The sequence below is a fragment of the Cydia amplana genome, chromosome 7, assembly GCF_948474715.1.
Source record: "Cydia amplana chromosome 7, ilCydAmpl1.1, whole genome shotgun sequence".
NCBI lineage: Eukaryota > Metazoa > Arthropoda > Insecta > Lepidoptera > Tortricidae > Cydia > Cydia amplana.
The window spans coordinates 20,417,362-20,441,262 of NC_086075.1; the positions used below are offsets into that span (position 1 = coordinate 20,417,362).

The 23,901-nt window shown below is 45.2% G+C and overlaps 1 protein-coding gene across 1 annotated transcript; it reads right to left on the reverse strand.

The window, feature by feature from the left end:
* Nucleotides 1-265: 265 nt before the first annotated feature.
* On the reverse strand, nucleotides 266-22,336 carry LOC134649798 (proteoglycan Cow). The gene is made up of 14 exons (XM_063504625.1): nucleotides 22,333-22,336; nucleotides 18,401-18,570; nucleotides 17,037-17,082; nucleotides 16,679-16,781; nucleotides 15,916-16,063; nucleotides 15,404-15,557; nucleotides 14,854-15,078; nucleotides 14,657-14,755; nucleotides 14,378-14,576; nucleotides 13,947-13,950; nucleotides 13,282-13,402; nucleotides 9,006-9,126; nucleotides 1,413-1,507; nucleotides 266-520 (listed from the first exon to the last, which is right to left on the reverse strand). The coding sequence occupies exons 1-14, from the start codon at nucleotides 22,334-22,336 to the stop codon at nucleotides 300-302; spliced, it is 1,710 nt and encodes a 569-aa protein (XP_063360695.1). The 3' UTR covers nucleotides 266-299.
* Nucleotides 22,337-23,901: the final 1,565 nt, after the last annotated feature.

The following is a 23,901-nucleotide window of genomic DNA, read 5'->3' on the forward strand; positions in this document are numbered from 1 at the left end:
CTAACCTACTTCTACCCCCTTTTTAATTTAAGCACGTCGCTCATCTGTTGGCTCCTTATTACATTATAATTATATCCTCGAACTGAAAGAGCAATTATATTAAGGCCCCAGTACACAATGGCCCAGCGTGGGCCATTCTGGGGGACGCATTTATGCGTTAGAGGGAGCAAGAGATATTGCTATCTCATTCTACCGCACGGCTGCGTCCCTTGGACTGGCCGGCGATGGCCCATTGTGTACAGGGGCCTTTACAACGGTCACGGTGGGGTCGTGTTTATGCAACAGCTCGCTCGTGGTGTTCAGAAGCGCAGCTCGGCGTCGCCGCTGCCGGCGGCGAGCGCGTCCTCGTCGTCGGCGGGCGCGCCGCGCGCGTCGTGCTCGGCGCGCTCGTGCTCGGCGCGCTCGCGCTCGGCGCCGTCGTGCGCGTGCTCGTGCTTGTCGCGTGCTCGCTCCTGCGCTTCTTGCGCGTCTTCGCCCGTCTCGTTGCTCAAGCTGATAGCGTTCGCTGACAGCTTTTCGCCTGGAATAATTCATGCCGTAAGGTTTCATTTATCGTAGTTATATTAGCTAAGTAATACTTAGTTAATTTAACTTTAGTTTTTAGGGTAGGTAATTCGAATCAAAGGTCACAATCGGTCCAACAAGTTAATGTAATATAGCTAATAAAAAGCGGCCAAGTGCGAGTCGGACTCGCCCATAAAGGGTTCCGTATTTAGGCGATTTATGACGTATTAAAAAAAACTACTTACTAGATCTCGTTCAAACCAATTTTCGGTGGAAGTTTACATGGTAATGTACATCATATATTTTTTTTAGTTTTATCATTCTCTTATTTTAGAAGTTACAGGGGGGGGGGGGACACACATTTTACCACTTTGGAAGTGTCTCTCGCGCAAACTATTCAGTTTAGAAAAAAATTATATTAGAAACCTCAATATCATTTTTGAAGACCTATCCATAGATACACCACACGTATGGGTTTGATGAAAAAAAAATTTTTGAGTTTCAGTTTGAAGTATGGGGAACCCCAAAAAATTTTTGTTTTTTTTCTATTTTTGTGTGAAAATCTTAATGCGGTTCACAGAATACATCTACTTACCAAGTTTCAACAGTATAGTTCTTATAGTTTCGGAGAAAAGTGGCTGTGACATACGGACGGACAGACAGACAGACATGACGAATCTATAAGGGTTTCGTTTTTTGCCATTTGGCTACGGAACCCTAAAAAATAGCGTATATTCTTATTATTCTTAGGTAATTTATGTTACACAGTGGCCATCTTTATTTTGAAACAAACACCAATTATTTGAAATTTACGTGCAAATAAAAGGAGTCTTCTCCAAAGCATTGGACTAGGACATTTATGTATTAAGATTATTAGGAAGCACAGGTAAAAGTGGTCGTTGACTGACCAGGACACGTGGGCGCGCCCTTGCCTCTAGACCCGGGCAGCTCCTGCCCGTGCGCGTCCACGCACCAGCACACGCCCAGCGCGGCGTGGCACTGCCTGGAATATATTAATACAAATAGGTAGGTAGGTATGCAATTTTGTTCAGCACATCTCGCCAGTAAGTAAGTAAACGGTATCCCATCAAAAACATTACATGTAAAAAGGTGCAAGTCTCGCAACGCTTTTACTACAAAAAAGTTTTGAGATGTAATGTGAAACCAAGTCGGTTATTTTAATCAGTGCCAGGGGTTGTTAAAACCGTATCAATAAGATATCTTTAATCTATACATATAATAAAGCTGAAGAGGGTCGAAAGTCTGTACATGGAAGATATTCGAAAAAAAGTTGGTTGGGGATACTTAGAATCGATAACAGAACACGTTCTAACAGTTTTTAGAATTTTTGTCTGTTTGTCTGTTTGTCTGTTTATCTGTTTATCTGTTTGTCTGTTTATTTGACCGCGCATCACGTGAAAACGGCTGAACGGATTTTGATGCAAACTTTACTAATCTGTCAAGAAACTGCCTGGCCCTATTTTAGGCTAGAAAAATTCAACCCCTAAAAGGGGGGGTGGCCACTACACTCAATTAAGTTATGTTTGCACCTGAATCTTATGGCGCTAACTTAAGAAAGTGGTGCACACTTTTTTTTTGTGAATGTACTTTGTAAAAAAAACAACATTTTTCTTAGTCAATGTCAAACGTCTTTGCAAATACATATTAAATCACATTTATAGACGGGTCTATCGCGGGTTTATTGACAATAATTAACATTATGTGAAGTGGGTGGTTTGAAAATATGATGTCTACCCCAAACTTTTTCATACACTTTTCGTCGGGTAGTTGCACAAATCTCTGTTTTGAAATTTTGTTGGGACATCAGTTAGCCGCGACCATGACCAGTGAAACCTGTGTCGAAACGTCGGTAAATAAAGGTAATAAAATAAATTTCGAGATAGGCCCGTCTATAAATGTGAGTTAATATATATGTGTTCGAAACGCGAAAGTTTTTAAATAGGTATTAAGTAATTGTAAATGTCAAACAATTTGGGACTTGCATTTTAAACGCGTTACCATACCTATCCGAAAAAAACGAATTTTTCGCGAAATTCTCGCAACGTATTGAGGTTACAAGGTAGCACGGTCTCAGGAATCTGAGGAAGAATCGGAGACGTTCACGCAGTGCGAAGAACGGTTGACCGCTCAGCGGATTCGCACGACAGACGCGCTCGACGGTAAGTACTGCGGTGCATCAGCGGGTACTGGAGAGTCCAGCACACACATTAACCTACATTAATACTATTGTTCTGTGTTTAAGCACTGACAGCCTGGACGCTTCGGGCCTTCCTCCCTACGCGGAGCTCGGCCTTCGGCCTTCGCACTTAGACAGTTATACTATTGTTCTGTGATTAAGCACTGACATCCAGGACGCTTCGGGCCTTCGGCCCTACGCGGAGCTCGGCCTTCGGCTTTCGCATTAGATATCCACACCAAAATTCAACCATTGCGGCGGTGTCCCTGACATAGCCTCTCTCAATTTTTTCCATCAAAAAAATTCGCGCTCGCTACGCTCGCGTTTTTAACTTTTAAGGTTAAGCCTACTTTGATAAAGGTGGCATTCTGGGCATCCTACCGAGCGACTACTACTACGACGGACACTTCGGGCCTTCGGCTCTAAGCGGAGCTCGGCCTTCGGCTTTCGCATTTAGACACTGATACCATTGTTCTGTGATTAAGCACTGACATCCTGGACGCTTCGGGCCTTCGGCCCTACATGGAGCTCGGCCTTCGGCTTTCGCATTAGATATCCACACCAAAATTTCACGTAAACCACTGCGACTATGTCCCTGACATAGCCTCTCTAATTTTTTTTCTATCAAAAAAAATTCGCGCTCGCTTCGCTCGCGTTTTTAATACAATTTTAAAGGTTAAGCCTAATCTGATAAAGATGGCATTCTGGGCACCCTACCGAGCGACTACTACTACGACTTAAGCACTGACATCCTGGACGCTTCGGGCCTTTGGCCCTACGCGGAGCTCGGCCTTCGGCTTTCGCATTAGATATCCACACCAAAATTTCACGTAAACCACTGCGGCTATGTCCCTGACATAGCCTCTCTAATTTTTTTTCTATCAAAAAAAATTCGCGCTCGCTACGCTCGCGTTTTTAATACGATTTTAAAGGTTAAGCCTAATTTGATAAAGGTGGCATTCTGGGCACCCTATCGAGCGACTACTACTACGACTTAAACACTTACATCCTGGACGCTTCGGGCCTTTGGCCCTACGTGGAGCTCGGCCTTCGGCCTTCGCATTTAGACACTGATACTATTGTTCTGTGCTTAAGTACTGACAGCCTGGACGCTTCGGGCCTTCGGCCCTACATGGAGCTCGGCCTTCGGCTTTCGCATTAGATATCCACACCAACGTTTCACGTAAACCATTGCGGCTGTGTCCCTGACAACATTACTCCCATCTCTCAATTTTTTTTCTATAAAAAAAAATTCGCGCTCGCTGCGCTCGCGTTTTTAATACGATTTTAAGGGTTAAGCCCTACTTTAATAAAGATGGCATTCTGGGCACCCTACCAAGCGACTACGACTTAGGCCAATTTATAATTACATTTTTTTACACTGTTAAAAGTAATCCCCGGTACATACATATATGTAGATACTAGCTGTTGCCCGCGACTTCGTACGCGTGGATTTGTATATTGGTGGTTATATATGGCTGCTATTTAACTTATCACCAGATTTAGTAAAATTTAATACCAAAAAAATTTATTTTACCACCCTAAAATAATAAATGATCATTAAAATTATAACTCCATTTTAATGTGAAATGATTACCAATTTTATTACATTTTACTATCCTATTAAAGGAAATGACACCAAACTAATCATTATTAACCCAAAAATAGTAAATGATTACCAAATTTCAAATCCCATTTTAATGTGAAATGATAACCAAATTTTTACATCTTGCTATCTTATTAAAGAAAATGACATCAAAATAATCATTGTAAATCCAAAAATATTAAATGACCACCAAAATTAGAACCCCATTTTAATGTAAAATTATAACCAAATTTTTAAATCTTGGTATCCTATTAAAGCAAATGACTCCGAAATAATCATTTTAAACCCAAAAATAGTAAATGGCCACCAAAATTGTAACCACATTTTAATTAAAAATGTGCAAATATTTAATATATATTATCGTTATCCTAATAAATTAATTAATCCACTTCGTCACCTTTTTCTAGTAGCATTTTATTTCTGTAACAGTCGTAGTTCTAACAACCTAACCTAACCCACTTTTCTAGTAGCATTTCGTTTCTGTAAGGGTAACAGTTCAAACCTAACCTAACCCACTTTTCTAGTAGCATTTCTTTTCTGCTAGGGTCGCAGTTCAAACCTAACCTAACCAACTTTTCTAGTATCATTTCTTTTCTGTATGGGTCGCAGTTCAAACCTAACCTAACTCACTTTTCTAGTATCATTTCTTTTCTGTAAGGGTCGCAGTTCAAACCTAACCTAACCCACTTTTCTAGTAGCATTTCTTTTCTGTAAGGGTCGCAGTTCAAACCTAACCTAACCCACTTTTCTAGTAGCATTTCTTTTCTGTATGGGTCGCAGTTCAAACCTAACCTAACCCACTTTTCTAGTAGCATTTCTTTTCTGTAAGACCAAGACAGACAGACAGGGGCTAGTAATTTTGGCATCATTTTACTTTATTTGGTAATATGTATACATTTTTTGGTACCTAATCATAGTGGTTTAATTAGGTGAAAATATCGCATTAATTTGGTCTTCAAGATTTGGTGATCATTCAATATTTTAGGTAATCGTTCAATATATTTGGTATTTGAATACAATTTGAAGTGCAGTCGTAATTAAAACGGTGGTACTTTTGTAATTTTAGGCCTTATTTTTTTGGTGTTCAGTAATTTTTTTTGGTAAGCATGATTATTTTATTTAGGGTACCAAAGTATTTTTTGGTGGTCATTATATTTGTAGCCGTTAGCCGTTAGATATTCTACATTAGCTTAGAACATTATGCAGCAAAAGTTCGCAGTAGGACGGTTAATCATTTGTTAATTATTAATATTATACAACGCATGAGACTCTTTCACAACCTACGAAGTTTCAAGCCCCTAACTGAATAAAACTGTTCTCGATATAATCCCTCTCAACCCCCTTAGAAGATTTTCATGTCCTCTGTTTAATAAAACCTACTACCTAACTACCTGTTTACGAAGTTTGAAGTTCCTAGCTTTAGGTAAATAAAATTTGAACCCTATACAAACTTTCAACCCCTTTTTAACCATTTTAGGAGATGAATTTTTAAAAACGCTGAAATTACTTTTCTTGTATTCTAATACTAATATGCCTTTATACAACGATTCAAGTCCCGCACTCAAATAAATGTTTGACCTCCATACAAATTTTCAATCCCTTTTTCACCACCATGGGGATGAATTATCAAAAACTCTGAAATTAGTTTTCTTCTCTTTTGATAAAATACCTTTTTACGAAGTTTCAAGTTTGTAGCTTTAAATAAAATTTGAACCCTTTACAAACTTTGAACCCCCTTTCGACCCTTTAAGAGATGAATTTTAAAAACGCTGAATTTACTTTTCTCGTATTTTAATAATATGCCATTTTACAAAGATTAAAGCCCCGCACTCACAAAAATGTTTGATCTCCATACAAACTTTTAATCCTTTTTCACCACCTTGAGGGATGAATTTTAAAAAACGCTGAAATTAGTTTTCTTCTCTTTTAATAAAATACCTTTTTACGAAGTCTCGAGTTCCTAACTTAAAATAAAATTAGAACCCCATACAAACTTTCAACCCCTTTTTAACCCTTTTAAGGGATTCATTTTTAAAAACGCTGAAATTACTTTTCTTTTTCGAATAATATGCCTCTGTACAAAAATTCAAGCCCCGCACTCACAAAAATGTTTGATCTCCATACAAATTTTCAACCCCTTTTTTACCATCTTGAGATATGAATTTTCAAAAACGCTGAAATTAGTTTTCTTGTATTTTAATTTAATATCTTTTTGCAAAAGTTTCAAGTTCCTAGCTTAAAATAAAATTTGAACCCCATACTAACTTTGAACCCCTTTTTAACCCTGTTAGGGGATGAATTTTACAAAACGCTGAAATTACTTTTCCGTTCTTATAATAATATCCCCAAATACAAAGATTCAAGTCCCGCGCTCGAAAAAATGTTTGATATCCATACAAACTTTCAACCCTTTTTCACCACCTTAGGAGATGAATTTTCAAAAACGCTGAAATTAGTTTTCTTGTATTTTAATTTAATATATTTTTGCAAAGTTTCAAGTTCCTAGCTTAAAATAAAATTTTAACCCTATACGTTCTTTCCACCCCCCTTTTTAACCCTGTTAGGGGATGAATTTTACAAAACGCTGAAATTATTTATCCTGTCTTCTAATAATATCCCCAAATACAAAGATTCAAGCCCTGTGCTCGAAAAAATGTTTGATATCCATACAAACTTTCAACCTCTTTTTCACCACCTTAGGGGATGAATTTTCAAAAACGCTGAAATTAGTTTTCTTGTATTTTAATAATATATTTTTTTACCAAGTTTCAAGTTCCTAGCTTAAAATAAAATTTGAACCCTATACGAAACCTCAACCCCTTTTTAAACCTGTTAGGGGATGAATTTTACAAAACGCTGAAATTACTTTTCCCGTCTTCTAATAATATCCCCAAATACAAAGAATCAAGTCCCGTGCTCGAAAAAATGTTTGATATCCATACAAATTTTAAACCCCTTTTTCACCACCTTAGGGGGTGAATTTTCAAAAACGCAAAAATTACTTTTCTTGTATTTTAATTTAATACCTTTTTGCAAAGTTTCAAGTTCCTAGCTTAAAATAAAATTTGCATCCCAAGACGAACTTTCATCCCCTTTTTAACCCCCTTAGGGGTTGAATTTCCAAAAACGTTGCAATTACTTTTCTTGTAATCGGCTATTATGCCTTTCTAAGAAGTTTCAAAGCATTTGTAATGGATTCAAACTTTCAACCCCTTTTTAACCCTGTTAGGGGATGAATTTTCAAAAACGCTGAAATTACTTTTCCCATCTTATAATAATATCCCTATATACAAAGTTTCAAGTCCAACACTCACAAAAATATTTGATCTCCATACAAACTTTCAACCCTTTTTTCACCACCTTGGGGGACGAATTTTCGAAAACGCAGAAATTAGTTTTCTTGTTTTTTAATATAGTACATTTTTACAAAGTTTCAAATTCCTAGCTTAAAATAAAACTTGCACCCCATACAACTTTTCATCCCCTTTTTAACCCCCTTAGGGGTTGAATTTTTCAAAATCGCTTCTTATCTCTTGTACACTTTATAAATTCAACCTAGTGTACAAATTTCAACTTTCTAGCTTTTGTAGTTTCGGCTCTGCGTTGATGAATCAGTCAGTCAGTCAGTCAGTCAGGACACTTGCATTTATATATATAGATTTAGTTGTGCATACATAAACATAACTGTAAATAAAGTGTAAATACTCGGCCTCAAGTTTTTGATATTTATAATATTCTCCTTTCCTGTAATCTTACTTCTAACTAATATAATATTAGACCTAAATTCGAAAGTTTGTTAGGAAGTATGGATTTCTATGTGTATAAATCTTAATTTTTCATGCTCAGAATGATTTGACTGGAGGACAGAATTGGATGATATTTGCTATGGACATGTTTTGGATAGGTACACTCAAGAACGTAAAAATACAAAAGTAGTACTGTATTGTCCGTTATACACCTTTTTTTTTTTTTTTTAAGAGGGGAAATGCTTTAAGCATACCACCCGGCGCGGGGACGGGCCGGGATGGTTATGTGGGACTCCCTGTTGTGAGCTAATGAGACCCCAGGTTTACCCACTAAAACCCCTCTGTTGCCGCCTCGCTGCTATAAGGCGAGGTCCCAGGAACGCCGAAGTACTCTTCCGCAACCTCACCAGCGGCCGTCCGGACTCGGACCCGACTCTTGGGGAAATCACCCCTTCACCTCATTGGGCGCGTTGGCTACACATCGCGCCCGCCCACGCAGGGGTCCGTTATACACCTACTATAACTCTGTGTCGTTTAAATCACGTCTAATATTGGAATAAGGGCGAAAAAAACTATTGGTTTTGGAGTGTAGTTTTGTTTAGTGGTAAGTACCTACCTAATTGTAAAATATTTTATCTGGACTTCAGTCCGCTAATCGTATCCATCTGTCAACTTTACTTCAAGTTCCGCCTCCAGGGGAGAGAAAGAGAAATTAGGGATGAATTAGCTTACTGACACAGACCGAATTCCACGCGGGCGGAGCCGCGGGCACAGCTAGTTTGTAATACGTATAATGATTTGGCATTTAGCGGAGCCATGGGGAGTTTAATATCTACAGTTCAAAGACGCTAAGTGTTACCTGCTGGGCCTTGGCCGTGTGTGCTCTAGCCAGAGCGAGACAGGGTCGCGCGGCGCGGCGCAGACAGCCGCACCAGCCTGTATAGTATGTTACCTGGGTCGGTAGTAGCCGGCCGCGTCGCATGCGGGCACGTATCCGCCCGCCGCCCTGGCCGCGTGTGCTCTAGCCAGAGCGAGACAGGGTCGCGCGGCGCGGCGCAGACAGCCGCACCAGCCTGTATAGTATGTTACCTGGGTCGGTAGTAGCCGGCCGCGTCGCATGCGGGCACGTATCCGCCCGCCGCCCTGGCCGCGTGTGCTCTAGCCAGAGCGAGACAGGGTCGCGCGGCGCGGCGCAGACAGCCGCACCAGCCTGTATAGGGTAACGGCACCAGTGGCCAGCCAGGTACCAGTGGTCAGCCTTTTGAGTCGTTTATTGGTCATAAATATCTGGTATATTCGTTTAAACAAATCGCGAGTACTCAAATAGGAGCTTTGATCCCTTATTGGTTAATACGTCACACGACAGGCGCGGTGAGGCAACGGGGGGAAGAAATATACTCGTTCATACAGGTGCTGTTTGTCGACCAGTGCAATAGTGTCATGTCCGCCATATTTTTTACTGCACGTGGTGTTCTCTTAACAGGTAAGAAAAACTATGTTTTAATGTTAAAAGTTATTGTTTTTGTTAATGATTGGTTTATTTATTAGTTTATCTAATAAATTTCATTATATTTGAATGAAAATATCAATATTTCACTTATAAATTGAGGGGGCTGGCCACTGGATAACACTTTTTTCCAAAGAATCCAGTTCCCAGCCCCCCACGGCTGACCTTTGGGTGATTCGTTTATTTTATTATTTTCGAGCCAATGCGACCGTCAGGACCGTTAAATTTACATTTTCAAATTTAGTTAGGCATGCCCTAGTCAATTTAAAGTAAAACCCAGTAGTCAGCCGCATTTGAAATAACGTCTTAATGTGGCTGAGTACTGGGTTTCGCGGATCCAGTACTCAGCCATTGACCTTGCTTGGTACGTCGCCGCTAAAAATATGTCCACATTTTTAAACTCTATCTCATTGAAATAAGGTTCAAAAGTGTATACATATTTTTGACGTTAACTATAGACAGCTATCATTTTGTTTTTTCCTGGTCAGTATATGACTTTGTTTATTAATTATAATTAGATCTGCATAGACTCAATTAATTATTGTTTACCGAATACCTACTAGGAACATAATTATATATTACCTGATTTACCTCGTTAATTTTGGACGGATTAATTATCAGAAAATAAATATTGCGATTCTTAACACTGATTTAAACTTTCACGATTTTTACACATTATTAAATTATACAACGGGACTTAATCGCGTATCTAAGTTTTAAGATTTACCTCCGACGTTTCGAGGACGGCGTTGTCCCCGTGGTCTCGGAGAAGACTGGCTTAAGTTGACATCAGCATCGTCTAACCGCGCGAGTTTTTCGAACTACCCGCACTTGGTCTTGTTTATCCGCTTGAACGTTTTGCGCACTAGGGATGTCACTCTGAAATCGAATATCGTTAGTGTTGTGTGTCGACAGAGTGACATCCCTAGTGCGCAAAACGTTCAAGCGGATAAACAAGACCAAGTGCGGGTAGTTCGAAAAACTCGCGCGGTTAGACGATGCTGATGTCAACTTAAGCCAGTCTTCTCCGAGACCACGGGGACAACGCCGTCCTCGAAACGTCGGAGGTAAATCTTAAAACTTAGATACGCGATTAAGTCCCGTTGTATAATTTAATATTGCGATTCTTAGTTTGCAAGAATAGTGTTAGTTAATTAAGTACCTATGGCCAACAAATTTCGTGTCATAAGAATTGTATGTACCCATAAGAATATTTTTTTATTAAATAAGTAACATCGTTGATTTTGATATATGCAAAAAATTATAAACTAAAATTAAAAACTACAACTAACTACAATAACGATAACAAAAATTATAAAGAAAAAAAATATTATAATATCGTTGATTTGATATAAATATTAGTGATTTTGATCTACTTATTATGAATAGCTTATATAGGCTGAGTACTGGGTACACAGAGGCTGCTTACTGGATTTTGGAGGCTGACCACTGGAGAAAAGTGCCACTTTTTGTTTAAACTTAATTAGAGATATTATAAAGAGGTTTGTTATTTTTTTTAATACTTTGTTTTAAAACTATGATAAACAATTGATCTAACCATGTCATTTGTTTAATTATCCGACTAATTTTGTAGAAATGCCAAACGTTCAAACTTAAAAAAGTCGTTATAAGGCTGACTACTGGTGCCTTTACCCTAGTATGTTACCTGGGTCGGTAGTAGCCGGCCGCGTCGCATGCGGGCACGTATCCGCCCGCCGCCCTGGCCGCGTGTGCTCTAGCCAGAGCGAGACAGGGTCGCGCGGCGCGGCGCAGACAGCCGCACCAGCCTGTATAGTATGTTACCTGGGTCGGTAGTAGCCGGCCGCGTCGCATGCGGGCACGTATCCGCCCGCCGCCCTGGCCGCGTGTGCTCTAGCCAGAGCGAGACAGGGTCGCGCGGCGCGGCGCAGACAGCCGCACCAGCCTGTATAGTATGTTACCTGGGTCGGTAGTAGCCGGCCGCGTCGCATGCGGGCACGTATCCGCCCGCCGCCCTGGCCGCGTGTGCTCTAGCCAGAGCGAGACAGGGTCGCGCGGCGCGGCGCAGACAGCCGCACCAGCCTGTATAGTATGTTACCTGGGTCGGTAGTAGCCGGCCGCGTCGCATGCGGGCACGTATCCGCCCGCCGCCCTGGCCGCGTGTGCTCTAGCCAGAGCGAGACAGGGTCGCGCGGCGCGGCGCAGACAGCCGCACCAGCCTGTATAGTATGTTACCTGGGTCGGTAGTAGCCGGCCGCGTCGCATGCGGGCACGTATCCGCCCGCCGCCCTGGCCGCGTGTGCTCTAGCCAGAGCGAGACAGGGTCGCGCGGCGCGGCGCAGACAGCCGCACCAGCCTGTATAGTATGTTACCTGGGTCGGTAGTAGCCGGCCGCGTCGCATGCGGGCACGTATCCGCCCGCCGCCCTGGCCGCGTGTGCTCTAGCCAGAGCGAGACAGGGTCGCGCGGCGCGGCGCAGACAGTCGCACCAGCCTGTATAGTATGTTACCTGGGTCGGTAGTAGCCGGCCGCGTCGCATGCGGGCACGTATCCGCCCGCCGCCCTGGCCGCGTGTGCTCTAGCCAGAGCGAGACAGGGTCGCGCGGCGCGGCGCAGACAGCCGCACCAGCCTGTATAGTATGTTACCTGGGTCGGTAGTAGCCGGCCGCGTCGCATGCGGGCACGTATCCGCCCGCCGCCCTGGCCGCGTGTGCTCTAGCCAGAGCGAGACAGGGTCGCGCGGCGCGGCGCAGACAGCCGCACCAGCCTGTATAGTATGTTACCTGGGTCGGTAGTAGCCGGCCGCGTCGCATGCGGGCACGTATCCGCCCGCCGCCCTGGCCGCGTGTGCTCTAGCCAGAGCGAGACAGGGTCGCGCGGCGCGGCGCAGACAGCCGCACCAGCCTGTATAGTATGTTACCTGGGTCGGTAGTAGCCGGCCGCGTCGCATGCGGGCACGTATCCGCCCGCCGCCCTGGCCGCGTGTGCTCTAGCCAGAGCGAGACAGGGTCGCGCGGCGCGGCGCAGACAGCCGCACCAGCCTGTATAGTATGTTACCTGGGTCGGTAGTAGCCGGCCGCGTCGCATGCGGGCACGTATCCGCCCGCCGCCCTGGCCGCGTGTGCTCTAGCCAGAGCGAGACAGGGTCGCGCGGCGCGGCGCAGACAGCCGCACCAGCCTGTATAGTATGTTACCTGGGTCGGTAGTAGCCGGCCGCGTCGCATGCGGGCACGTATCCGCCCGCCGCCCTGGCCGCGTGTGCTCTAGCCAGAGCGAGACAGGGTCGCGCGGCGCGGCGCAGACAGCCGCACCAGCCTGTATAGTATGTTACCTGGGTCGGTAGTAGCCGGCCGCGTCGCATGCGGGCACGTATCCGCCCGCCGCCCTGGCCGCGTGTGCTCTAGCCAGAGCGAGACAGGGTCGCGCGGCGCGGCGCAGACAGCCGCACCAGCCTGTATAGTATGTTACCTGGGTCGGTAGTAGCCGGCCGCGTCGCATGCGGGCACGTATCCGCCCGCCGCCCTGGCCGCGTGTGCTCTAGCCAGAGCGAGACAGGGTCGCGCGGCGCGGCGCAGACAGCCGCACCAGCCTGTATAGTATGTTACCTGGGTCGGTAGTAGCCGGCCGCGTCGCATGCGGGCACGTATCCGCCCGCCGCCCTGGCCGCGTGTGCTCTAGCCAGAGCGAGACAGGGTCGCGCGGCGCGGCGCAGACAGCCGCACCAGCCTGTATAGTATGTTACCTGGGTCGGTAGTAGCCAGCCGCGTCGCATGCGGGCACGTATCCGCCCGCCGCCCTGGCCGCGTGTGCTCTAGCCAGAGCGAGACAGGGTCGCGCGGCGCGGCGCAGACAGCCGCACCAGCCTGTATAGTATGTTACCTGGGTCGGTAGTAGCCGGCCGCGTCGCATGCGGGCACGTATCCGCCCGCCGCCCTGGCCGCGTGTGCTCTAGCCAGAGCGAGACAGGGTCGCGCGGCGCGGCGCAGACAGCCGCACCAGCCTGTATAGTATGTTACCTGGGTCGGTAGTAGCCGGCCGCGTCGCATGCGGGCACGTATCCGCCCGCCGCCCTGGCCGCGTGTGCTCTAGCCAGAGCGAGACAGGGTCGCGCGGCGCGGCGCAGACAGCCGCACCAGCCTGTATAGTATGTTACCTGGGTCGGTAGTAGCCGGCCGCGTCGCATGCGGGCACGTATCCGCCCGCCGCCCTGGCCGCGTGTGCTCTAGCCAGAGCGAGACTGGGTCGCGCGGCGCGGCGCAGACAGCCGCACCAGCCTGTATAGTATGTTACCTGGGTCGGTAGTAGCCGGCCGCGTCGCATGCGGGCACGTATCCGCCCGCCGCCCTGGCCGCGTGTGCTCTAGCCAGAGCGAGACAGGGTCGCGCGGCGCGGCGCAGACAGCCGCACCAGCCTGTATAGTATGTTACCTGGGTCGGTAGTAGCCGGCCGCGTCGCATGCGGGCACGTATCCGCCCGCCGCCCTGGCCGCGTGTGCTCTAGCCAGAGCGAGACAGGGTCGCGCGGCGCGGCGCAGACAGCCGCACCAGCCTGTATAGTATGTTACCTGGGTCGGTAGTAGCCGGCCGCGTCGCATGCGGGCACGTATCCGCCCGCCGCCCTGGCCGCGTGTGCTCTAGCCAGAGCGAGACAGGGTCGCGCGGCGCGGCGCAGACAGCCGCACCAGCCTGTATAGTATGTTACCTGGGTCGGTAGTAGCCGGCCGCGTCGCATGCGGGCACGTATCCGCCCGCCGCCCTGGCCGCGTGTGCTCTAGCCAGAGCGAGACAGGGTCGCGCGGCGCGGCGCAGACAGCCGCACCAGCCTGTATAGTATGTTACCTGGGTCGGTAGTAGCCGGCCGCGTCGCATGCGGGCACGTATCCGCCCGCCGCCCTGGCCGCGTGTGCTCTAGCCAGAGCGAGACAGGGTCGCGCGGCGCGGCGCAGACAGCCGCACCAGCCCGCGCGCGGCACCAGCCCGGCGCCCGCGCCGCAGCCCGACAGGAACGGCCGCAGGCAGCGCTCGCGCGCGTCGTGCCCTGGACACATTGGTAACATTTAGGGATAGCTCCTTCATTATCTACCCCTTCGCAATGAACTGAATTAATATAATACTCACGAAGCGCATACAGTTCGGTCGACGACAACATCCCATCCCCGTCGGTGTCGAGGTGCGCGAACATCCAGCGCGTCTCCGGCTTACAGTCGCGAGGGAACCCTGCACAAAGTATAATCTTTCAGTTAGTAGTTCAAACAATATTACCTAATGACCATTAGGTGAGTTGAGCGCGAAAGCCGCCCGTTTGACATACGTACCACGTCGGTCGGGCGGCGACTCGCCAGCCTCGTCCATGAGCACGGAGAACCAGTCGAGCAGCCGGTCGGCCATCTTGTCGGGCGCGCAGCCCTCGGCGGCGGGCGGGGCGGGGCGCTCGCGGCGCCGCGCCGGCGGGGCGTCGTCGCGCGCGGCGGGCCGCCGGCCCCGGCGCCGGCCGCGGCGGGGCCACTCCTGGGTATAGCGACACACATAACACGGCAAGCCTCAGCTATTACGAGTCAAACTTTAACTCCTCGAGCTGTGCCTCGAGTCCCAGGCGGTTGCCGGCCATAAACGACCTTGAACTGGTTTTTTAGAATACATTTTTTTATTGCCACCGCTGACCCAGTAGGTATACTATACGCGTATTTCGGGCACACGGGCCTGCGAGCGAGCATTCAGGTTTTTGGGCGCATAACAGCTAGGCGTGGGAATTCGAATTACATACCTATATAATAGGGGGTTTGATAACTTTAACGATTAATAAATTAAAACTAAATTAAAAAAAATTAAATTTAAAAAATAATAATAATTAAAGAATTGTAATACTCACGTCATGTTCAGATGAGTCCTTTGCGCGGTGGCGGCAGGGGCAGAACCCGCGGCATGCGAGCGCCACGGGCGGCGCGGGCCGGCGCACGCAGTTGTGCAAGTCGAGGCGGCAGAGGGATGAGTATGTTCGGTTGTCGGAGCCGCATAGGAACTGCACACAAAACAAAATAGACACAAGTTGCACTATAATATGCATAATTGGATAGAAACACTTGCGTCACAGTCCAAACCAAAAGGTTGTCCGAACGCTGACGCGGTCAACATTGCACATGTTTGTTTTCTCCAACGGCAGTGGACCGTTAATTGTGACTATAGGTAGGTATACCTAGTCGGAGAGGGTGTAATGCTAGGCGCATTCAGCAGCAGAAAATAATCAAATTATCAATATCGTCACTCTTAATATTTTCCTAAAACAAAAGTATACCCAGGATCATTTTGAACACTTCGGTTGCTTACTTAATAAGTTTTGACACCCGCTTATTACTTCTTGGTACATGCAGTAGGTATACCTGTGCCCTTGGCACGGAGCCGCAGCCGACGCAGCGCTGGTCGCCGGCGCCGCCGCCCGCGCCGCCGCCGCCGCCTGCGGGTGCGGACGACTCATAGAACACGTCGTCCTCGCGGGCCGCTTCGGAGTCCGCGTTCACCACCACATCTCTGCAACATCGGAGATGGCAGTCACCTCGCCTCGCCAGTAAACAAAGGAACCTAGATCATTAAAGGTACCCGCCAGTGCCGCATGGCACATCGCACACAGTAGACTCAGTAGAAAGTACCTAATATGTAAGTGCACTTACATAGGACTCTTCTACTGAGTCTACTGACTCTACTGTGTGCGTTACTTGGGTACATAAACAAAGAGGCTGCTATTCCTTGAATTCCAAAGTGTAAAGTGAGTGCATAATACTGTTTATCAATTACAACGTAGGTAATAAAATGCTGGTAATCGTCGACACAATTTACTGACCAATCGTAAATCTTGTTGTAAAAGAAATAAGGTCTATCAGTGGCCAGCTATGTATGTTGATGTTAGTAGAGTAGAGTCACACCAAGATAGCAACGCAGACTTGGCAAGCGACGGAGTGTGAAGGTGCGTAAACATTAAATGACTATGAAAATTAAGATTACCTATGACGTTAATTTTACGAATCCGGGTATTACAATCAATCAATCGATCAATTGCCGCCAGGTAGCAAAAGTCGCATGTGTGATATCGACGAGTAAGGCTCATTAAACAGAGTCTATTAGACTTTGGTTGGTACATGTACATACCCGTTGCGCAGGAGGCGCGCGCGGTCTGCGCAGAGCGCGGTGCGCTCGTCGCGCAGCACGCACTGCTCGCGGCGCGCGCACACCAGTGCGTGGCACAGCGGGCCTGCAACCACACAACAATTGGTATTTAACATGCTCATTTCGATTTCAATTTTGACAGTAATATTTGCATGAATAAATGCACAAATCACCTTTCATTTAATCGAGTAAGTAAGATATCGTTCGTTGATGTCTTTTGTTCCAGTTCCTCCCTTTGGTTTTAATGAATACGTTTTTCAATTGTATCTTAAGTCTGAACCAAAATAGATAGTAGATCTAGTATTCTAGATCCACTTTACTTATATACTTGTATACGTACTGTTCGGGTCATACAGGTACCGCCGCGGGCGCCGCGCCGTTCCCTCCTGCAACACAACCTGCACCGTCAACTCAAGATCACCTCTGCTTCATTTGTTACCTATTTAATTTATTTATATTTTATTTCACCACACCAGCTGGTAAGACGAGCTATCTTGGTTGTTCAAAAACGGATGAGAAAGTGGTATTTTGTAACATCCACATTGGTTTCGCTTGCTCATCAATATTAGCTACTTAGAGAGATTAAAGAACAACTTAGCCCCCTTCTAAAACAACAACTATTGTTTTTATTTCTCAAACTCGATGGATGGCCCATATGAATGATGATATAGTTCAACCGACTATCGACTCTAATATTTATACCTAATATAAAAGAGTCGATAATCGGTGGAACTATTAAAATAGTTGTACCTAACGACTTATTTCCAACTTATTGCATTGGTTTCTTTAAGTGTGATTTAACCCATGACAGAATTAATTAGTTTTTGGTCTAGACTCCTTGAGCGGTTACGGTTACCTACGTACGAGCTCGTTTTGCTACTCATTTTAGTGAGTAGGAGTGAGTTTTTGCCAGCGGGTCGAAAACGACCCATTCGGGAATCTAGGTACCTATGGGTTAACTGAATTACCCAAAACAGAATACCGCTAGCTACTTCTGCTGCGGACTGTACATAATATAATAGCTACCAACAGGCCCAACCCAAGGGACGCATTGGCCTCGCATAACTCACGCTCCATCAACTAAACTATAGGCTCTATAGTCCACGTGCATACAGAATCAACGTGGAAGGAACATCTCGCGACGCGTTCATATGTTCATAATTGACGAACGAGCGAAGCGGTCGGTCCCGAATTTATTCTCTTTAGCGAAAATACGAAGGCTGAGCCCGTAATCCTCCGGGTCACGTACAAAGGCGCGCTAATTAGCGCTCGTATTTACCACAAACACTTCAACATATAAATACCTGCAGCAATACGTTTATGTAGGTATGTAATGCGCAAAATTGGTTTCGTGAAAGTCGTGAAACATTTTTGCCCTGGACGGGTTTTGCTTATTGAGAAATGAACACAATCTAAGTAGATACAGAGCGGATAAAAAGGACAGTTCTAGGATTTTAATTCGTAGATTACCTACTATTTATTTACTCTACAACCCACTTTTGATAGATGTTTATCTGGTATCATTTACTAAGTATCCTCTATTCTCCAGGGCAAAGATTGTTCGTTTCACGGTTTTCCTCTTAACGATTTTTGCCTTTAACCGGTTACGATCCCAATTCACAGAGCATTATTGAAGGACAGGGGCGCCCCCGGCCGCCATTAGCTGTAATTGATTCGACCCTGAACTAGAGGTAAGGTTGCTACCACATCGTCGTCGAACTCGAAGTCCTGGTCGACACGGCGCGCGGCGGCGGGCAGGCCCAGCGCGACGGCGCCCAGCAGCGCGAGTAGCACACCGCGCATGGCTGCTGTGTGAGACGGTCGGTCGGCGTGGAGGCGCGCCGCACACTGCGGCTCGCGCACCCACCGCCAATCTAAGGAAGGTTGGAAGGATACCCACCGTAAACTGACCGCGGGATCGCTGGCGAGTAAGCGTGGGCGAGGTCGAGTTAAGCTGGCCAGCTCACAGCGCAACCTTTTTGGTGAATAGCAATGAAGGCTGCGCACCTCTTGTGCGTTGCCTTCAGGTTGCCTTCATGAACGCCGCCTCCTAGAGACTGTTTTCGCAACTATACCTAAAAACTTCTACACATTTTATTTGTGCTTGTACCTTAGACTCTAGAGAGACTAGCTAGAGAATGCCATGAGCAGCCATGAGCCATTAATTTAAAACTTATAAAAATATTTGTTTACTTATCGTGTTAATTAAGCTTTATTTTAGCAAACTGAAGCTTAAACACGAAAAATATTGGCCATCATTTGATTACTTTCCCTTTCATTTCTATCCTTCAAAAAGCTTAATGCCCACTAACTTTGTTTTCTAGTAGCAGTTGGTTCTGTGCATGAAGGTCGCGATTCTAACCTAAACTAGTCTACTTGTCTCTTGAAGGATATAATCAAAGTTTAGTTGTATCCTCCAAGACTTGTCTAGTAGCAGTTGGTTTCTATGAAGGTCACAGTTCTAACCTAACCCACTTTTCTAGTAGCAGTTAGTTTCTGTGAAAGTCACAGTTCTAATAAATTAACCTAACCCACTTGCCAGATTTTTTTTTGTATGCTTTCCAAATGATTTAATGGCTTATTTATTGCAATCCGTTTTAAAAACGGCTCATCATTCAATTACTTCCCAAAAATATCAGTGCGCACTTGCGCAGTATTTCCTAAATTTTCTACACGGCCGTTTCAGACCTATTAAATAAGTAAATAATAGTTATTTACGATACAAGTGCGGAAAAGAGGAAATTCGAAACGAGTGGCTAATTACCTATTCGCACCTCATTCGCACGCGTATCGTACAACGTTTTACAGTACATATGCCCCTTTGAATATTTGGCATAGCAACGAAATATGCTTATTTACGCACTAGTGCGGGAAAGTAGCACCATTATGTACTGTAAAATATGTTTTAAAATAAGGTAATATAAAATAAAAACATATAACAAAATATGTACATACATTAATGACATAAATAATTTCAAGAATGATTTTATTATAATTGAACCTATAATAGTCTCTGTGATACTAGGTATTGTAATTTCTGGATATATGTAGCGCTGTTGGTTTTCCATGTACTAAAATAAAATAAAATTATTTACGTCATTCCTGTAAGTATGTATGTATGTTGTAATCGTTGTAATATGTTAATTCCCTATTCTAAGCGTCGTCTACGGTAGAGTCGCAATCGAACCCATAATGAAACAGTAGGTACCCCACTAAACTTATACTATACCACTTATAGGTCCATGATACCACTTATACATAAAGTGTCTTATCTACGCGCGCTCTACTCCCGCTCGTCCCAAGGCATCCAGTTTTCCCTCCCTCCCCCTGCACACTCCCCCGCCCCCCTCGCGAGCCGCCATCCCGCTGCACCGCGACTCCAGTCACGACTCCGCCGGGGCCGCGCAAAACAATCGATGTCTGATGATGCCGCAGAGGAATTAAACCGGATTAACTTGCAGATGCGTGTGTGAACTACTACAAATCTTACAGATCACTATATTGGTAGCCTTTGAATATGCGTCTGTTAGGATTGCAGAGATCAGGTTGTGCTGGTTGGTGCGTATTTGCGATTACGGGCGGCGCGGCGAGCCGCCACGGCGCCGCGCGATCGATCCGCGGCACGCAGCCGCCGCGTACGTCACTGTTGCGTACGGATCAGGGATGTTGCGGATGCAGATTTTTTGACATCCGCGGATGCGGATATTTAAAGGCTCACATCCGCGGATGCGGATGCGGATGTCAAAATTAGGTACTTAGAAAACGTCAAATATTACATTTTTAGTATATTTTTATTTAAAAAAAAAACGAAATTTTAGTTTTTGAGCAAGAATATAGGTGCCCTATATTTAATAAACAGGCCGCGTAGCCAACATGCCCATCGCTTTCGCTCCGTAGCGATCGAAACGCAACTATCACTGTCGCACTAATATGAAAGAGTGATAGAGAGACACAAAGCGTTTCGTTATCGAAGCGATAGCGATTGTCACCTTGGCTAGGCCGGCAGTAAGTTGGCAGACTTTTCTGGATCTAGACGATTTCGTTATAGGTAATGACGAAATTACCTAGCACTTACGCCGCTGCTAAGACGTTCCTGTACCGACTTGTTCGACATCCGCATCCGCATAAGCTCCGCATCGATTTTATGCGGATGCGGATGTTGAAAATAATGCGGAAGTTCCGCGGTTGCGGATGCGGATGTTCGCAACATCCCTGGTACGGATTGCAATCTAATTCTGCGGCGGTAGCACGGTCGCATTTTTATCGCTTGTTACCACGCCAGTCACGTTCTAACAAGTATATTATGTCAGTGCGAAAGTGACGGGCATAGTGATAGGTGATAAAAATGGAACCATGCTGCGCCCGCTGTATTGGATCCGGGTTGTTTTGAACCTGGATTCGGGCTCTCCCAATAAATCCCTCTTCTCTTCACCTTAGTCCATTGCAATAAGGTGAAAAAATGTATATAGGTACCTACATAATTTATGAACTCGACTGTACAGCCCTTGTAAATAAGGCCTCGTAGATTTGCATTTTTTTTTCATTGCGGCTTGGCCGTTTCGTTACTACAAAAACTTTATTTACTGTATATTAAAAATAATTAATGTAATATTTTTTTCACCTTACGCCCATGTGACGGTAGCGAAACGGCCAAGCCACATATTTTGACTAAGGTGTAGAGTTTGTGAAGTTAGCGCTTGTAGAGTTAGAAGCTTATATATTGCTGGCTCTACAAAACATCTGATAACTTTTTGACAGCCTTATTATGGGTTCGTCTTGGCAACATTTTACATGAAAATGTTTTTGGTGGGATTACTTTTTAACATTATACATCCTCATATTTACAGTCACTTGGTAATCTTGGTATGTATTTTGGAATAATCTATTCAGTCATTTTCAATTTAGAGCAGTACAAGTCAACGTGGATTGTGAAATTTTTGAACGTTTTCTAATAATTTGTTAGACCAAGTAGTGAAAACGTTACAAAATGTTATATATTTGTGATCTACTTACAAACCTCTTCCATTTGGTACCCCACATCACATGGTATGCTTAAAAGAAAATAGTTATTTGTACAACAAGAGATCAAAGTTTGATATTCCTTCGAGTGCTTATTTTGAGTCCCGTGCAAGCGAAAGATTCTATAATAGATTCACGAGCGTAGCGAGTGAATCTAATTTAGAATCTTGAGCGTAGTAAGGGACTCAAAAGCGCACGAGATGTAAATAACTTTGATCTCGTGTAGTACACAACATTTCTCACCTCAGCAGTGAGAACATATTAGAGAACCCGAAAAATGTATTCCTTCTTCATCACTTACCTCTATTCACTCATGTTTTCTTAAGATATACCAACAATTAAATTTTCACCTCAGCAGCTCGAACAAGGGTACTTTGCTACTTAAAAACAGTGAGCAAAATCGCATTTTGCTCATTTTGTTTCACTCAGTGAGCAAAATGCGATTTTGCTCACTGTTTTAAAGTAGCAAAGTACCCTTGTTCGAGCTGCTGAGGTGAAAAAGTTTTTACTGCCGACTTTATTACGTCACAGCAACTACCCCCACCATGCACTTTCGCGCTTGTCATCTCATATATTTGAGTTTAGGGCATTACACTGAATGCATCAATACAATTTACCCATATCTGAGATTCGAGTTCTAGAAGACTTCGTGAACGGGCCGGGCCTCTATAACGGCTCGGCCACGACATTGAGCGACTTGTGACGGCGGCAGCGACAACCATAGGTGAGAACGACCTATTACTTACATTCGCTGCAGGGCTATAACCGCGAAAATCGAAGTTCGCAAATTGCGGGCTTTTTTCTCTGTTACTCTAATTATGCCTGTAATTGGAGTAAAAGAGAAAGATCCCCGCAATTTGCGAAAAACGGTTTTCGCGGTAGCCCCTCAGACACGTTTGACTGAAGCTGAGCCAATCGTCTTAATATAAGATAAGATTGTCAGATTTTTTGCGCAATTTTTAATTTGTTTTTGCAGGTGATTTGTATTTGTTGTAACTTGATAAATAGACGCAAACTCGGACAAGGCAGTGGCGTCTCCACGCCGTCTACAAAATAACCCCATTACAATAAATGTACCACTAGTAATAATAAGTTAGTGCCGCCGCCCCGCCGGCGCCGCGCCCGGCACCGGCGACCGGCGGCACCACAGACAAGACATCCTCTAGACTGAGCATAGTAACACTACCCCCTCTGCCACTTATACGGTAGTTTTACTCCATCTTCGAGTCAATCCGGTGCCGTGATTGGTCCGTGTCGATGACGGCACGGGATTCGCTCACCTCGTCCTCCCGCACCCCCGTATTTTTGGCAGCATTGGTTTCATGAAATAATTGCTTTAAACTCCGTCTAGAGGATTCCTAGTCTATGGGCGGCACACACGCGCCGCATAAACAAACAGGGATGCCCGAACTCGTCCGCTATGTCTTTGTCTACATATTATTATTGTGGCAGAATAAATAGAGGTGTTTGTTATAGATAAGTTAGTATGTGGCGCACCGTCAACCCCCTCTGTTTAGGTTCCTTTGATAATGGTTTTGTTAAAACGAAACAGGAGCTGAGATTTAAATATTTTAGTTAAATATACCCGTCTCGCTAACGGAAGCGGCTCCTAAAACTAGTGCGATGAGGACAAGGCGAAAAATCCTGCGTAAAAATCTCAAAAATCGAAGTTTCGTACTCGACTGTTTCCTCCTCCAAAACTTAAGCAATCGTAACCAAATTTGGAAATCTAAATTATTATGAAATTATCTGTGTCGGACCGTTTTGCTTTTTTGATTAATTGATATCAGTTTTGAATACCACGCCTCTCATTGCGGCATAGTCAAATAGGCCATTTTTGAAGGGCTAAAGCGCCTTAAAAAACAAAAATATCAAAAAAAGCAAAACGGTCCGACGCAGATATTGACAATATTAATCTGTGTTGAAAAAATCATTGCTCTAGCTTCAAAACCCAGGGAGGAAACAGTCGAGTACGTTTGTATGGAGAAATGACCACTCCTGTTGCCTCTTAATATTTTAGCTATACAGGGTGTCCCAAGAAGTAGTGATATACTGAAGCTGGGAGGTAGAGGACCTAGAGGACAACTTCAAGGGCGCTTAAAAAAATAAAACATACTGGGTAATTTTATCTTTCTTGGCATTATTTTTCTTTTAATTCCATTCAAAGATTTAACGATAGTAAATGT

Excerpts from the sequence above, each read along its gene's own strand:
- LOC134649798 (XM_063504625.1), bottom strand. Across the intron at positions 14,756-14,853 it reads GTCGCCGCCCGACCGACGTG|GGTTCCCTCGCGACTGTAAG; the intron begins GTACGTATGTCA and ends TACTTTGTGCAG. Across the intron at positions 1,508-9,005 it reads GCCGGCTACTACCGACCCAG|GCAGTGCCACGCCGCGCTGG; the intron begins GTAACATACTAT and ends AATATATTCCAG.